Source organism: Rhinoraja longicauda, chromosome 8, assembly GCF_053455715.1.
Source record: "Rhinoraja longicauda isolate Sanriku21f chromosome 8, sRhiLon1.1, whole genome shotgun sequence".
In the NCBI taxonomy this organism is placed as follows: Eukaryota; Metazoa; Chordata; class Chondrichthyes; order Rajiformes; family Arhynchobatidae; genus Rhinoraja; species Rhinoraja longicauda.
In genome coordinates, this window is record NC_135960.1 from 35,869,838 (window position 1) to 35,887,840 (window position 18,003).

General features: G+C 45.5%; 1 protein-coding gene across 1 annotated transcript in view; it reads left to right on the forward strand.

Moving 5' to 3' along the window:
• The window catches only part of LOC144595851 (putative malate dehydrogenase 1B), a 68,557-nt gene that overhangs the window by 36,879 nt on the left and 13,675 nt on the right, over positions 1-18,003 (forward strand). The window contains exons 5-7 of the mRNA XM_078403645.1: positions 620-1,119; positions 7,051-7,192; positions 12,447-12,622. Of these exons, the coding sequence (XP_078259771.1) occupies positions 620-1,119; positions 7,051-7,192; positions 12,447-12,622 (818 nt within the window). The remainder of the gene's footprint in view (positions 1-619; positions 1,120-7,050; positions 7,193-12,446; positions 12,623-18,003) is intronic.

The window sequence follows — 18,003 nt, forward strand, 5'->3', positions numbered from 1 at the left end:
CCACTACAAGTCAGTTAACGAGTTCCATAGATCGCAACTATGTATCCCCCTTGGGATCACACCATCTCTAGCCAACAGTCAGCCTTCTTACCAGAGGTCATCTGTTGCCAGCCCGATTTGTCTTGTTTTTTCTTTGCTTCCAGTTTCTTTCCCTACTCTTACTACTACACTCAGTCTGAAGAAGGGTCCCGACACGAAACGTCACTTATCCAATTTCTCCAGAGTTGTCTGACCCGCTGGGTTATTCCAGCATTTTGTTTCTATTTTTGGAAATATATAGTTCAGCATAACACCAAATTATGAACTTTAGCCACTGATCTCTCATGAAAGTTGAATACAGCAGGAATTATAATTAATATATACAGCACAAGGAAGAATCGGTGAAACCAGTGATAATGGAATTGTTTCTCAAAGGCTTGGTAACCAATGGGATGAACCTATGAAATACAGAATTGTTATTTCATTTTATGCTTATGAATTTGGTTCCATTCAAACTGTATTCGTATGTTAATAGTATGTGAGTCCCCTAGATATCTTAATAAAATCTGTAAGTGAAAATAACAATAGATAGTGAAGGGTCATTTGTATATACTTAACATAAATTTGCTTCATAATTTAGAGCATTAAACACTGCCTGCAGTATTCTGATTCCGATCTTGATAAGTGGAGAGATATTTGGTAAGGACCAGCTAATCAACTTAAATCTGTTGGACATTGAAGGCTCCATGTCATTGTTAATTGGCTTGCAAATGGAGGTTGGAGATATGGCCTACCCACTGCTTTATAAAGTATCAGTGCAAAATAGCCTAAGAAAAGCTTTTATGGATGCCGACATTATTATTATTCTCGACGATATTGCACCAGATAAAAATCAACCAATTGAAGACTCCTACAAAGACATAGTCAATCTTTACCAAGACATTGGGGTAAAGATTAACACTTTTGCAAAATCTGATGTCCGTGTGATTGTGGCTGGTGATCACATATTGAATTTGAAAGTACATAATCTTCTGCAAGGTGCATCTTCAATTGATTGTAATAATATTATAGCACTACCAACTCAACTTGAAGAAGAGACTAAGGCCCTACTGGCTAAGAAATTAAAAGTGAATACACAAGGTGGGTGCATTTTGCTCTTGTTTTTTTTAATCACTATTTTCTCATGTAGTCATGCTTGCCTCTGTCTAAGTTTCATAACTTGAAGGGCCATCACTTGCTTTCTCTATGGCGTTTAAGTTCCTTGAAATATGAATTTTATCCCTCTTATGAAACTGAGCACAGCTCATCGATTATTCTGGAACACATAAATTATGAGTAATTTCATATTTCTTAAGCATCCTTCCTTTACATAAAGATATAGAAATATTATTATTGAGTGCTAATGTCACAGTGTTAAGCCCAATATTCCATTAAAACACCATAGAGTTTCCACAAAACCATTGTAAGTTCCAGTTTGTAATATGAGCAACTTGCTATAACTTGACAATTCTAATGCCAGTATTTAATGAAATTAATGAAATAAATCCTAGTCCTGTAATCTTATCCTTCTATTTTCTATATGTCTCTCCTATCAATAATTATCTTCTAATAGAAATATTAAAATACCAGTTTAGAAATTCATTATTTCATAAAATATATGCTCAAGTAAATTAGGATTGCACAGTGGCATATCTGGTGGAGTTGCACCCTCAGTTGAATCCAGAGACCTGGGTTTGATTCTAATTCCCCGGGTGCTATGTGGAGCTTGCATGTTCTCCCTGTGACTGCGTGTGTTGCCTCTGGACGCTCTGGTTTTCTCACACGTCCCAAGGACATGAAGGATTGTAGGTTGGTTGGCCTCAGTAAATTGCCCCCCTAATGTGTAAGGAGTGGAAAAGGAAGTGGGATGGCATAGACTCATGGGAACAGGTGTGGACTCTGCAGACCGAACGGCCTGTTTCCATGCACCCCTTTATTGGTCTTGATAATTACAAACAAGATTATATTTATTTTTAGCTTTAATTTTTGAGATGCAGTGTGGAAACAGGCAGTAGGTACAAGTCTGTGCTCTCTTGGTGTTGACTTTCTTGATTTTGGACCAAAACATTGGTCTGTCAATATCAATTAATATGTGGCGTGCAGTGGTCTTTTCTCCAAAAGGCCACTGGCTAGAGTAAAAATAATCCACAAGTAACCTTAGAACCCACAGAACTGTAGTGAAACTATGTCATATTCAACTCCTCCCCACCCCCCCCTGCCCAGCTAACGACTGGTTATGAAGGAGTAGGTTAACTCAATGAATGAATGAATGAATGAATAAGTTTATTGGCTAAGTATCAATAGTCAATAGTTGTTTATTTGTCACATACACATAAATGTGTAGTGAAATGAAACATTACCCGCAGTTGAAACATTAAGACCAATAAGAATAATCAATAAAAATGCAATAACACATACAATCATGCACTAACACCAAACAAAAGAAACATCCATCACAGTGAGTCTCCTCCAGTCCCTTCTCACTGTGATGGAAGGCCAAAATGTATTTTCTCTTCCCTGCCGTCTTCTCCCGAGGTCAGGCTGTTGTAGTTGCCACGTCGGGCGGTCGGGGCTCCCGACATTGGAGCGCCGCGCCGGACGGTGAAAGGTCCACGGCCTATTTCAGGCCGCGCCGGACGGTGAAAGGTCCACGGCGGGCCGACCCAAGCCCCGCGATTCGGGGCGGGCGAACACGCTGCCTCTGCCGCTGCCGCTGCTCCCGATGCCGGCCCCCACCCAGGGGCCTGCGGGCTTCCACGCGGCCCGCGCCGGAGCCTCCGGAGACGAGTCGCAGCCGCTCCCGCAGCATCCGAAGGCAGCCAGCGCCGCAGGTGGTGAGTCCGGGCCGTGGAATCTGCGAACCAGAGCCCCAGGTGGTCCCAGGTGCATGGCCGGTGGTAGGCCGCAGCGGGAACGGAGACACGACACAGAAACAAGTTCGTGTCTCCGTTCGGGAGAGATAATTTTTTACAGTTCCCGTTCCCTCCCACCCCCTCCCCCCCACATAACATACAAACACTACACCATATTAAAACTACAACTCATACAAAAACAACAAAAAACACAAAAGACAGACGGACTGCAGGCAAGCCGCAGCTGCGACGGCATACACATACAAGGAATGTGCCTTGGTGCTGTGCTCGCTAGTAACAACACGAACATACAGTAAACAATTAAGAATAAAGCATAAAACATTAAAACATTAAGAATACAACATTACAATTTCAACATGTGAGTGAAATAAACCAGAGCAAAAAGAGACTACAGACTTTTGGTTATTAAGTAGAGCTACTACTCGCGGAAAAAAGCTGTTTTTATGTCAGGCTGTGGAGGCTTCGACAGTCCGGAGTCACCTTCCAGAGGGAAGTGCTTCAAAGAGTTTGTGGCCAGAACTATTATTTCCATTCTATATTAATGGCATAGACAAAGGATGTATTATATACAACTTTGCTGATGATACAATGATAGGTAGGAATCTATATTTTTTTAAGTTGAGAAGAATGTAGGGCACCTAGCGAGAAGAGTGGGGAGTGGGGATGGAGGAGGCAGTCGTTTCAAACTGAAATATGTGGAGGCTTGATCATTGCAGAAGTTAAAATAGAAAGTAGACAATTTTTGAAAATATCAGGGATTTGAGGACTATGGGATGTGCCACAGAAGAGGATAAGAAGGCCTGAGCAGATTACCAATAATCGTATTATAGTTAGCAACTGATTTGGGCAGGTGTTTCCGGTATGAGATTGATGAAAGGGTCATGGGCTTCCTTAATTGAAGAAAGTGGCAGGTATATTTGAAGCACAGGGTAATGATAATGATGATGCAACTGAGATGGAGAAACTGAACTGATAGACTAGAATCCATACAGAAAGAAGGCGGATGTCCAATTAAGATATCTCCAGGAGATATAGGGATTATAGTATTGATAATCTTTTCCCAGAAATAGACATTGGTAAGTTAAAAAGTAAAGAAATAATTAAAAATGGAGTTCACAAGTAGGATGCAGAAATTTTCCAGATCCACGGCTGTTTTATTTTAAGAAAATGAATGGAAGGTTATTAAATGTAGTAACAGATTCAGCCAAATGGAGGAGAGGAGTGGATCGATACTGATTGATCAATCAATTGTTCAAGAAAGGATGGAAGGGCTAATGAGCCAATCTGATAGGATACACTGTCCACAACATTCTCCAAGTAACCTTTTTTTGTACTGTGTTAACCTAAATGTCAAACTCTCTATCACAAGCTCTCAATTCCTAACATAACACATTCCTAGCCCTCGTTAGTACACAATGCATGGAACAAGCTGCCACAACTTTGTTGTTCTGTATGTTGAAAATTAATGACCTGCTCTCTGCAGAGATGCTGTGTGACCTGCTCAGCATTTTCAAAATGCTTCCAACAATGAAATTGAAAACGTAATTTTAAATCTGTATTGATTAAGGATGTATCACTCTTCCTAAAGTTAGATTATCCAACTGACAGTTGCAGAGTCAAACACGTTTTATCTGATTGAACTAGTTTTAACATTGTTTTTGTCATTGGGCACTGTTATGCCCAATAACAATATATTCTCTGTTGTGGATTGGTTCAGTTAGGAAGTAACCGCAGTGATATGTATTCAAATGTGAATTCAAAAGAGTACAGAGTGAAACTTTATGTACAATTATCCACAAGAATTTCAAATCTCAACCATCCAATCAGAAGTAAACGGATCTTTTCTCATTCTTCTAAACTAGAGTGAATGCAGGCTGAGACTGCTTAATCTCTATGACATATCCACTATTTCAGGAACCAGCCTGATGAATTTTCACTGCACTCCCTCAAAGGCAAACATATCCTTTTATTAAGTAAAGAGACCCACATTGTTGGCTTTCAGTGATTATCTATTTGGCTCCTTGGCCCCTTGGATCAACATTAACCAATCTCACACCATTAAAAAAATATTCTACCTTTCTCTTTTGTGTACCAAAGAAGATACAACTTTACATTTTTCACCCTTATATTTAATCTGCCCTGTTCTTGCCCACTCACTCACTTACTCAATCGAGTTGCCAATGACCCGACCATGCAAATTCTCACTTATGTTTTTAAAGCATTTTTCAAGTTAGTAATAATAATAAAATATTTCATGGTATTTATTGATATCTGGATACAATATATATTCCATTAGTTTATTTATGGGTAGCATTACAGTGATTATTCATGAACTGAAATAATTATAGTAAGTATATGTGGAGAAATATGTTATCACAGAAAACCAACATTTATGACTTGCGGAGAAATAGGCTTACACACAGTTCTCAGGAGCAGAACCCTTGTGCGCTCCGGGGACTGCCTGATTCCCATTGAAACTTCTAAATAGCCTACATTTTTCTCAACAATCCCACTGTCCATGACTTCTGAGTCCGTGCACTGTAGTTCTAGAGTGAAGAATGTGCTGGAGATCAGAAACCAACACATCTGGACCCATTCTGTCGATGCACTCCTCTCTGAATCCAGTGATAGTTCCAGGTCGCATCTCAGTTATCAATCAATGTCTCCATTCATTTGAATAGAATTGTTGACATAAGAGCTTATTTTTCCTTCTTTAACTTTGAATATTTACAGTTATAGATATATTTACATTTTTAACTAAATTAAATTTTGAATATTTAAAAACAGTTAATTTTTGAAATTATTTAAACTATTTTAAACACATTGAAAATGCCTAGCGGGCCAGTCTGAAAAACAAGATCTCGGGTTCTGTTAACTGAGGCCTTACCATTCATAGCCACTCCACTTCGCAGAAGGGCAGCGTGGTGGAGGGCAGTGCAATGGATGCAGCAGATAAATGCAACAGCTGGGTTGATGTGTCCATAAAAGACTTGACGTCTGGTGAAGCCTGGCTCAGCCCTCTGTTTCAGGTTGTTTGGAAATGAATGTTTTAAGATGCATAGGAAGGGGGTAAGGGAAGAGAAAATTAAATGGGAAAGTCTGTTACAGGGTGAAATGTGGGAGAGATCAAATATGAAACAGACACTGGCATAAATTGATTGAGGACTTTAATGAGATAACAATCAAAATGCAAACAACAGATGATATGGTAAGAAGTTCGTAAAGGGAGGGAAGGCTTAGGGTGATTGATAAAATGCTAAAAATGTAGGCTGTATTGTCCTAGATGGTACTGAGCTTCCTATGTGCCTTTGGAGCGGTACTTTTGGAAAAGGTCTTGTATATGAGGTGATGAATCATGTGCCACATGATACCTAATTCCTCCTCTCCCCTGTTACATGTTATTCATGTAGTTAGTCCAGTTGCATTTCTTATCAATGGCGATCCTCAGTACTGTCAGTGATAATGTCACTGAATGTCAAGGACACATAGTTAGTCATTTTCTTTTTGTAAATGGTCATTGCTGGCACTTGTGTGGCATAAATGTTAATTGCACTTCTCAGACCATGCTTATCTAACACTTACTGCATGGAGGCAAGGACTGCTTCGTTTCTTAAGAAGTTACAAATAACTCCTGAATTTGATATGTTTCAAAATGCCCAATAATTTAGGTACTAATAAATTAGAACATCGGCCGCTTTAGATTAGCATAATTATTTAATTGGTATTATTAATTTTAGTTTAGTTTAGAGATACAGTGCAGAAACAGGCCCTTTGGCCCACAGAGCCCGTGCCGACCAGCGATCCCCACACACTAAGGCTATCCTACACACACTAGGGACATTTTACAATTATACTAAGCTAATTAGCCCACAACCTAGTGCATCTTTGGAGTGTGGGAAGAAACCAGAGATCCTACACAAGTCACGGGGACAATGTACAAACTCCGTTCAGGCAAGCCCCCTTAGTCAAGATTGAACCCAGGTCTCTGGCACTGTAGTGCAGCAACTCTACTGCTGCGCCACTGTGCCGCCCTATCTTTGAGTTTTATCTTTAAATTTAATTCTGATAATATATATACTATATATAGTCGACGTATTTGTTTATGGACTTATAATTAATATATTTTGTCCATTCCCCCAACAACCTTCTGGTTCTATAGACATGAAAAATGTAATTGTTTGGGGAAACATTGGCAGAACGACTTACATTGACCTGCACAGAGCACGTGTTCATCAGTACGAAAGCGCCATCTGGGGTCCAGCTGATTTTTCACACTCTGTAATGGACGTAATCAATGATAAGTAAGGAAAAATTCTTGATAGAGAATAGCTCTGAACTGAATCTTTTCTGTTGAACTACTAGATATAATTGTGGCAGTAGTTCTGCAATTTAGGTTTGTACAATAATTTAAAGATTTTTTTAGTAATTTGCCCGAGTGACGGCAGTGGCCAATGGGGGGGTTCGAGGGGTTGACGAGAGCGTCAGAGGAGGGTGGGAGGAGGAGGGGGGAGGAGGAGGAGGGGGGGAGGAGGAGGAGGGGGGGAGGAGAAGGAGGGGGGGAGGAGAAGGAGGGGGAGGAGGAGGAGAGGGCTGGGTGAGGGGAGGGGGTGGAGATGGAGTGGGTAAGGGGGGTATGGGGGGAGGAGGAGAGGGGTATTGGGGGGGGAGGAGGAGGGGATGGAGTGGGTGAGGTGCGGTGGGGGGAGGAGGAGGAGGGGGGCTTGAGTAGGTGAAAAGGGGGTGGGGGGGAGGAGGAGGCCAAAACGGTACACGATAGCGCCACAATTTTTGGCTTACCATACGCACCATTATCCTGGGGACCATTTAAAATAACTTTCATTCACATTGGTGATATATTTTTAAAGTTAGAGAGATTTTTAAGTTTAAAAATTACCTTTTAAACCAATTTCATTATGATCTTCAATGTGTGACGTCAGAGTGGGACCCACACGAGTGTCAGCCAATGAGAGGGGGGCCAGGGAGTCGCGGCCAATAAACTGACTTTAACAAATGCGCTCTCACCCCCCCCCCCCCCCCCCACATGCCTCGCGCCAGAGCTTCCTCCCGTGGCAAGAAGGCAAGGTGAGTCGCTCCCTCTCCCCTTTCCTCTCCCCCCTCGCCCGCACCCAGCCCCGGGGGAGACTCCAAGCAGCAGGCAGATGGTCGCCGTCCTCAGCCGACGGCGTTGTCGAGACCCGCTCCCGCCCGGACCCAGCGCCCCGCACCATCTCTGGAATGCAACCCCCACCGGGATGGGGTTGTGGGGGGGGATGGGGGAGTGTGGGTGGGAGTGGGGGTTGGGGGGGAGGGGAGTGGAGTGGGAGTGGGGTGCAGTAGAGAGTGGGGGTGAAGTGGGGTGGGGGGTAGTGGAATCGGGGAGGGGGTGTGGGGGGGAGGAGGGGTGAGAGGAGTGGGGGCAGAGTAGGGGTGGGTTAGGGGGGGGATGGAGTGGGTGAGTGGGGGGAGGAGGTGGGGGGATAAGGGGGTTTGAGTGGGAGGGGGTCAGGGAGCTAGACCAATACAGGAGAGGCTTTGGGTCCATGGCTCGCTCTGGCTGCAGCGCTGGCGCCACGGGGCCGAGGTAAGTGGCAACTTCTCCCCTTCCCTGTCCTCCCTCTACGAGGAATGGGCCCAACGGGTCCACTTGGTCTAGTTTTACTTAAAATTCCAGCATCTTTAGTCTTTTATGTCTCCATGTTTTGGGTCAATTTATTTGGTTTTATTTATCTTAAGACAATTCCTTAATTCTAGAAATCAACTAAATGAATCTTCCCTGTAATACGTCCCAGGCTCGGATACCCTTAATGAAGCCAAGACTAAATGCAGTATATAAGACTAGTTAAAACAAATGTAGGTCCCTTGCAGTCAGAAACAGGTGAATTGATCATGGGGAACAAGGACATGGCAGACCAATTGAATAACTACTTTGGTTCTGTCTTCACTAAGGAAGACATAAATAATCTGCCGGAAATAACAGGGGACCGGGGGTCAAATGAGATGGAGGAACTGAGTGAAATCCAGGTTAGTCGGGAAGTGGTGTTAGGTAAATTGAATGGATTAAAAGCCGATAAATCCCCAGGGCAAGATAGGCTGCATCTCAGAGTGCTTAAGGAGGTAGCCCCAGAAATAGTGGATGCATTAGTGATAGTTTTTCAAACGTTTAAAAACAATATTGGTGCAAAATAAAAGTCCAACATCCCTAGTGCAACCAAGACTGTTCATAGTTGGTGTTTGTAGTATTCAAGAGCCTTATTTAGATTCTGGAGTAGTTCCTGAGGACTGGAGGGTAGCTAATGTAACCCCACTTTTCAAAAAGGGAGGGAGAGAGAAAACGGGGAATTACAGACCAGTTAGTCTAACATCGGTAGTGGGGAAAATGCTAGAGTCAGTTATTAAAGATGGGAAAGTGGTGAAATCATTAGACAAAGTCAGATTTGGAAAGTGGTGAAATCATTGGACAAAGTCAGCATGGATTTATGAAAGGTAAATCATGTCTGACGAATCTTATAGAATTTTTCGAGGAAGACTGAGGGGGATCTTATAGAAACATATAAAATTCTTAAGGGGTTGGAGAGGCTAGATGCGGGAAGATTGTTCCCGATGTTGGGGGAGTCCAGAACCAGGGGTCACAGCTTAAGGATAAGGGGGAAGTCTTTTAGGACCGAGATGAGAAAACATTTCTTCACACAGAGAGTGGTGAGTCTGTGGAATTCTCTGCCACAGAAGGTAGTTGAGGCCAGTTCATTGGCTATATTTAAGAGGGAGTTAGATGTGGCCCTTTTTGCTAAAGGGATCAGGGGGTATGGAGAGAAGGCAGGTACAGGTTATTGAGGTGGATGATCAGCCATGATCATATTGAATGGCGGTGCAGGCTCGAAGGGCCGAATGGCCTACTCCTGCACCTATTTTCTATGTTTCTATGTTTCTATGTAACTAGTAGAGTGGATAAGGGAGAACCAGTGGATGTGTTATATCTGGACTTCCAGAAGGCTTTCGACAAGGTCCCACGTAAGAGATTAGTATGCAAACTTAAAGCACACGGTATTGTGGGTTCAGTGTTGATGTGGATAGAGAACTGGCTGGCAGACAGGAAGCAAAGAGTAGGAATAAACGGGTCCTTTTCAGAATGGCAGGCAGTGACTAGTGGGGTACCGCAAGGCTCAGTGCTGGGACCCCAGCTATTTACAATATATATTAATGATTTGGACGAGGGAATTGAATGCAACATCTCCAAGTTTGCAGATGACATGAAGCTGGGGGGCAGTGTTAGCTGTGAGGAGGATGCTAGGAGGCTGCAAGGTGACTTGGATAGGTTAGGTGAGTGGGCAAATGCATGGCAGATGCAGTATAATGTGGATAAATGTGAGGTTATCCACTTTGATGGCAAGAACAGGAAAGCAGACTATTATCTGAATGGTGGCCGATTAGGAAAAGGGGAGATGCAACGAGACCTGGGTGTCGTGGTACACCAGTCATTGAAAATAGGCATGCAGGTGCAGCATGCAGTGAAGAAAGCGAATGGTATGTTGGCATTCAAAGCGAGGGGATTTTAGTATAGGAGCAGGGATCTGTTGTCGCATCCACATTAAACTGCATCTGCCAAGCATTCGCCCACTCACACAACCTGTCCAAGTCACCCTGCAACCTCATAGCATCTTCCTCACAGTTCACACTGCCACCCAGCTTTGTATCATCTGCAAATTTGCTAATAGTACTTTTAATCCCTTCATCCAAGTCATTGATGTATATTGTAAATAGCTTCTCTAGTAATTTGATGCTGACCTCCCATCTACCTCATTGGAGACCGTGGAACGATTTTTTATTGGACATTATCTTGCACAGAATGTTGTACCCTTTATCTGTGCACTATGGATAGCTTTCATGTATTGTCTTTTGACTGGATAGCACGCAAACAAAAGCTTTTCACTGTACTTCGATACACGTGATAACAAACGAAAACTAAATTATCCTCAGTGTAAAACATTAGTATTCAATCTGTTCGGCTTCCCTCTTCTGAGCTGCCAACACAAATCCACCAGTTATAAAACTTGTTTAACTATTAATTCAGAATACAGATTGTCTATCTCCCTTAACATCTCAGAAGCTTTAAATTTCTCACCAAGCATTTTTATTAAAAACTAGACCAAGTGGACCCGTTGGGCCCAAACCTCTCCTGCATTGGTGCAGCACCCTCCCCCCTCCTTCCCCCCCATCCCTCCCTCCTCCCCTCCCTCCTCCCCTTCCCCCCTTCCCCTCCCCCCCACTCCAACCCCCTCAACCCTCCTTATCCTCCCTCCTCCCCCTCCCTCCCTCCCCCCTCCCTCCCTAGGAGATAGATTTAAACTTTAAAATGTGAATAAGTAAAAATATAACACCAATTTCAATGAAACTTCTTCCATTAGCACCAAAGGGACGACGGTGAGTCAGGTGGGCCTAAAATTGTCGCGCTATCGTGTACCGTTTTGACTAGTTCAGGAACAAACAAACAAATGAGAGTTTTAGTGTATAGATGAGTAAATTTCCAGTCTACATATTCTTTTCATTAGACAGCTAGCCAAATCTGTATTTGGTTAGTTAATGCACACAACTCAAGTTTAATTACTTCAGAACATGACAGCTTCATCAATGGTGCAACATCTGCAAACATCACCAGTCTACTGAACTCACTTCCTACTGGTAAAACCTCCCCAACTACACAATTACAAAAAAGATATGTGTTGTAATTTAGATATCTTGCCAGCTGTAAATTTTAATTCGAGTCACTCTTTACATCTATTGATCTATTGTCAACCACTGCATTGTTTCTTTGAAGTCCTGCTGTATAGTGCAGAGAAATGTTTCTGAAACAATTCTTATTTCTATGCACGTCTGTATCTTCTGTGTGGCCAAGATCACTCCACTTTGGAAAGAAGAGTTTTCAGATGTCATACCCCTTAACAGATGTTTTCCCCAAATCTGCTTCATTTTCTACATCCTTTACCATCAAGTAAGGCTTTCTTAACTTTTTCTTCTCCCATACAGCTTTAGGATGAGGGATTCCTATTACATTGAGTGGCAGTGAAGCTGGGATTGTTCTCTTCAGCAAAGAATTAATTAGAGCTTTGGTTTATAACCCAAAAATATTGAAGATACTCAGCAGGGAAGTTAGCACCTGTGGAGAGAAAAATATGAATGTGTCAGGTTGTGGACTTTTCATCAGAAATTCTGGCAAATAGGACAAAACCCCTCCACTGGCTGGCATGCAACTGACTGGAGTACAAAGTAGTGGCAGAAGGACTAGTGAGGGGGACAAAGAGGTGAATCTGTTGTACGTGTTGGCAGGTCTGGAATGTATTTGGTATGTTGTGTAATTCATTGATTTGATGATCTCTACAAACACTTACTATGTCATATTTCCCCCTATAAAGCACAACAATCTTTAAATCTTATTAAAGTTCTTGTATAACTACGTTATTGCATGTGATTTGCCAATTGGCCTCAATTGTTAGATATAATTATTGGGAAATTTTTACACCAGTGCCAAGTATTATTTTTACCTCAACTTTTACTTTACAGTAATTGGATAGAGACCGAGTTCCAGGAAGCAGTACGTTCTCACCGAACAACACTTCAGCAGATAGTAAAACGCCCCATAGGTTTTTCCTTGGCCATTGCAATATACAAAATCTTGCAGTACTGGTATTTTGATTCACCACCAGGGGAGATACTGTCTCTTGGAGTTATCAGTAACGGTGAGTCACTCACTTTTTAAATATGTATTTTCCTCAAGTTTGCTCCTCTCTTTCTGACCTGCTGACCCGTTCAGGGATATCTAGATAGTTTTGGTTTACCTCTGTCCTATATCCAATTAATTTCTATATTGCCTAACAGGAATTAGTGGAAAGAGTTGGGGTCCAATTTGACGTCTTCTATGTAATCCAACCAAGTCAATACACCCTCTATTAATTGCCAATTTTGTCAAATTTTACAGCTGGTTGGGACAGCAAGTAGTGTACTTGCATTGTCTGCTGTTGTGCCACCTAATTATCCAATGATTGTCAACAGTTCAGTAAAACTGGATGAAAAGAAATAGCTCATAGAGTCATATTGCATGGAAATAGGCTATTTGACGCCCAACATCCATGCATCCATCTGGCACCCATCTCTATTAATTCCATCTTCCAGCACTTGAGCCACAGTCTTCTATGCCTGGGTGATTCAAATACTCATCCAGACATTTCTTAAATGCAGTCAGAATCTCTGCGTTCACCACTTTCTCAAGTAGCATATTCCAGGTACTTGCCACTGGGTGAAAACACCGGGGTGGTGACATCACCTTGTCCCTTATTTGGGAGTGAGATAGTTGCCACCCCTAGGTCTAGCAGAAGATGCACTCATTGGAGTGCATTAAATATATCATAGCAATGGTATTGTACAGAGGCCTATGTAATTTGAGAACTTTGACTTTTTTCCCCACTACATTACAGGTTTTCCTTCTGCCAGGTTCCTTTCATTCTCTCCTAGCAGCTAAAAAAGTAATAATCCAGAGGGACTCGGAACAGCAGATGATCACTGTAGGTGGAGGTGGATTTTATGTATTCAAATCTCAGTGTGTGCTTGTCAACAGATCATTCATATCTGCAGGGCAACATATTTTAGTAATGTGTAGGAAGGATACACATCCTATATAAGTCAAGTCAAGTCAAGTCAATTTATTTGTATAGCACATTTAAAAACAACCCACGTTGACCAAAGTGCTGCACACCTGACTAGGACTATATAAGGAGAGATTAGAAAGACTGGGCTTGTATTCACTGGAGTTTAGAAGGATGAGAGGGGATCTTATAGAGACGTATAAAATTATGAAAGGACTGGACAAGCTAGATGCAGGAAAAATGTTCCCAATGTTGGGCGAGTCCAGAACCAGGGGCCACAGTCTAAGAATAAAGGGGAGGCCATTTAAAACTGAGGTGAGAAAAAACTTTTTCACCCAGAGTTGTGAATTTGTGGAATTCTCTGCCACAGAAAGCAGTGGAGGCCAATTCAATGCAGGAATTTAAAATAGAGTTAGATAGAGCTCTAGGGGTTAGTGAAATCAAGGGATATGGGGAGAAGGCAGGCACGGGTTACTGATTGTGGATGATCAGCCATGATCACAATGAATGGCGGTGCTGGTTCGAAGGGCCAAATGGCATCCTTCTGCACCTATTTTCTATGTTTCTATGGAACTGCAAATGCTGGTTTAAACCGAAGATAGACCCAAAAAGCTGGAGTATCTTTTATTCATTTGTTTGATATCTCTCCATATCACTGTCTATATCTCTCATTTCCTTTTCCCCCGACTCTCAGTCTGAAGAAGGGTCTCGACCCGAAACATCACCCATTCCTTCTCTCCAGAGATGCTGCCTGACCCGCTGAGTTGCTCCAGCGTTTTGTGTCTACATATGGTTTATCTGTTCTACCGGGAAGCCGTGGAGAGAAGTAAAAGACGTGTCTATCTTCATATTTTAGTAATGCATTGCGGATCCTTTTATTCTCCTATTAATTTGACTGTTATAGATTCCTACGTGCAGGTTAAAATTCAAATTATAGTCTCAATGACTCATTGAATTTTACCTTGTTGAGTGGCAAGATTATCAGCTCTGATGGGACTAACTCTGCAGAATTATTAGACACTTGTGCATAGAGTTTGCTCTTGAAGCCTCACACTTTCCAATGGGTTTGAGTTCTGGCTGTAATTGAGTCACGAAATAGATACAAAATCTACCTTCACAACGGTTGATAAATGATGAAAGTACTGAGAAATCATCCAATTATCTGTATGTCACTGAAAGATGGAGAATAACCAATTGATTGATACCAATCTGCTGCTACTTGTCACCATGGACAAGTGACCGAGCTGTCCGCGAGTCTCTGGGAGGTGAATAAGGCCCAGTTACCTCTAGACACTCTCTCCACTGCCCAATCTGTCCCAGCTCCCACCCTCTCCTCACCCCTGGCCACTCTGTCCCACCCTCTCTCCCCTGCCCACTCCAGCCCACCCACCTCACCCCTGCCCACTCCATCCAACCCTCTCTCCCCTGCCCCCTCCATCCCACCCTCTCTCCCCTGCCCACTCCATCCCACCCTCTCCTCACCCCTGCCCACTCCATCCAACCCTCTCTCCCCTGCCCACTCCATCCAACCCTCTCTCCCCTGCCCACTCCATCCCACCCTCTCTCTCTCTCCACTGCCCACTCAATCCCACCTAAGGTTGCCAACTGTCCCATATAAGCTGGGACATCCAGTATTTTGGGCTAAATTGGTTTGTCCCGTACGGGACCGCCCTTGTCCTGTATTAGGCCCAGGGAGCGCTGTAGACCCGGACGTTATAGGCCCTGACGCTGTAGGCCCGGACGCTGTAGGCCAGGACGATGTAGGCCCTGATGCTGTAGGACCGGACGCTGTAGGCCCGGATGATGTAGGCCCGGATGATGTAGGCCCTGACGCTGTAGGCCCGGACGCTGTAGGCCCGGACGCTGTAGGCCCGGACGCTGTAGGCCCGGACGCTGTAGGCCCGGACGCTGTAGGCCCGGACGCTGTAGGCCCGGACGCTGTAGGCCCGGACGCTGTAGGCCCCGACGCTGTAGGTCCCGACAGTTTAGGTCCCTACACTCCAGGTTTCCGACATTTTCACTCCGGACAGTCTAGGTCCGGAGGCCCAGGCGCCGCCTAACGGACGTTGCGTAACAATCCGCCTCCCGGCCCGGGCGGCCACCATTGGTGGAGCGGGAGCACGTAGCCGCTGGCTGGGTGAGGTCACGTGGGGCGCGAGGCGGTGACGTCACCTTGTCCCGTACTTGGGAGTGAGATAGCTGGCACCCCTAGTCCCACCCTCGCCTCTCCCCTCCCCACTCTGTCCCACCCCCTCACCCCTCCCCACTCTGCCCCACCCTCTCCTCTCTCCTCCCCACTCTGTCCCACCCTCTCTCCCCTCCCCACTCTGTCCCACCCTCTCCTCTCCCCTCCCCACTCTGTCCCACCCTCTCCCCTCCCCACTCTCTCCCACCCTCTCCTCTCCCCTCCCCACTCTCTCCCACCCTCTCCTCTCCCCTCCCCATTCTGTCCCACCCTCTCCTCTCCCCTCCCCACTCTCTCCCACCCTCTCCTCTCCCCTCCCCACCCTCTCCTCTCCCCTCCCCACCCTCTCCTCTCCCCTCCCCACTCTGTCCCACCCTCTCCTCTCCCCTCCCCACCCTCTCCTCTCCCTTCCCCACTCTCTCCCACCCTCTCCTCTCTCCTCCCCACTCTGTCCCACCCTCTCTCCCCACTCTGTCCTACCCTCTCCTCTCCCCTCCCCACTCTCTCCCACCCTCTCCTCTCCCCTCCCCATTCTGTCCCACCCTCTCCTCTCCCCTCCCACCCTCTCTCCCCATTCTGTCCCACCCTCTCCTCTCCCCTCCCCACTCTCTCCCACCCTCTCCTCTCCCCTCCCCACTCTCTCCCACCCTCTCCCCTCCCCACCCTCTCCTCTCCCCTCCCCACCCTCTCCTCTCCCCTCCCCACTCTGTCCCACCCTCTCCTCTCCCCTCCCACCCTCTCTCCCCATTCTGTCCCACCCTCTCCTCTCCCCTCTCCCCTCCCCACTCTCTCCCACCCTCTCTCCCCACTCTCTCCCACCCTCTCCTCTCCCCTCCCCACTCTCTCCCACCCTCTCCTCTCCCCTCCCCATTCTGTCCCACCCTCTCCTCTCTCCTCCCCACTCTCTCCCACCCTCTCCTCTCCCCTCCCCACTCTGTCCCACCCTCTCCTCTCCCCTCCCCATTCTGTCCCACCCTCTCCTCTCTCCTCCCCACTCTCTCCCACCCTCTCCTCTCCCCTCCCCACTCTGTCCCACCCTCTCCTCTCCCCTCCCAATTCTGTCCCACTCTCTCCCACCCTCTTGCCCCACTCTGTCCCACCCTCTCCTCTCCCCTCCCCACTCTCTCCCACCCTCTCCTCTCCCCTCCCCACTCTGTCCCACCCTCTCCTCTCCCCTCCCCACTCTCTCCCACCCTCTCTCCCCACTCTGTCCCACCCTCTCCTCCCTGCTCCCCACTCTGTCCCACCCCGCTATCTCCTCGCTCCTCCTCTCTCCCCACTCTGTCCCACCCTCTCCTCCCTGCTCCCCACTGTCCCACCCCGCTATCTCCTCGCTCCTCCTCACTGATCTTTGCCCTCTCCCAAGTCTTTCTTACTCACTGCTGCCACAATGGAAGCTCCCGTTTGATGTAGTCACTGCTTGCTGCACTCCCTCCCGGCTGCACCTCACTTGTCATTGCTGCCCCGTGCAGAAAACCAGGGAGATTGTTCTTACAGTTTAGTAAAAAACAGATCGGGTAGATGCACAGAGTCTCTTGCCCAGAGTAGGGGAATCGAGGACCAGAGGACATAGGTTCAAGGTGACGGGGGAAAGATTCAATAGGAATCTGAGAGGTAATATTTTCACACAGAGAGTAGTGGGTGTATGGAACAAGCTGCCAGAGGAGGTAGTTGAGGCTGGGACTATCGCAACGTTTAAGAAACAGTTGGCCAGGTACATGGATAGGACAGGTTTGGAGAGTTATGGACCAAACGTGGGCAGGTGGTGTGTAGCTGGGACATTGTTGGCCGGTGTGGGCAAGTTGGGCCAAAGGGCCTGTTTCCACACTGTATCACTCTGACCTCCCACAGATTCCCTCTAAATCTCTTACTCCTTACCCTAAATCTATGTCCTCTAGTTTTATCTATCTCTGATATGGGAATCATCTTCCTGCAGTCTACCCTCTTTATACCTCGTATAATTTTGTACACCTTAATCATGTCCCCTTTTAAACTAACCTTTTCTGCTCCATGGAAACCAGACCTATCCTCTCCCATCTATGCTCATAACTAGGAAAATTGACAGGGGAATTTATTATGGGGAACAAGGAAATGGCAGACGAGTTGAACCGGTACTTTGGATCTGTCTTCACTAAGGAATATACAATCTCCCAGATGTTCTAGTGGCCAGAGATCCTAGGGTGACGGAGGAACTGAAGGAAATCCACATTAGGCAGGAAATGGTGTTGGGTAGACTGATGGGACTGAAGGCTGATAAATCCCCAGGGCCTGATGGTCTGCATCCCAGGGTACT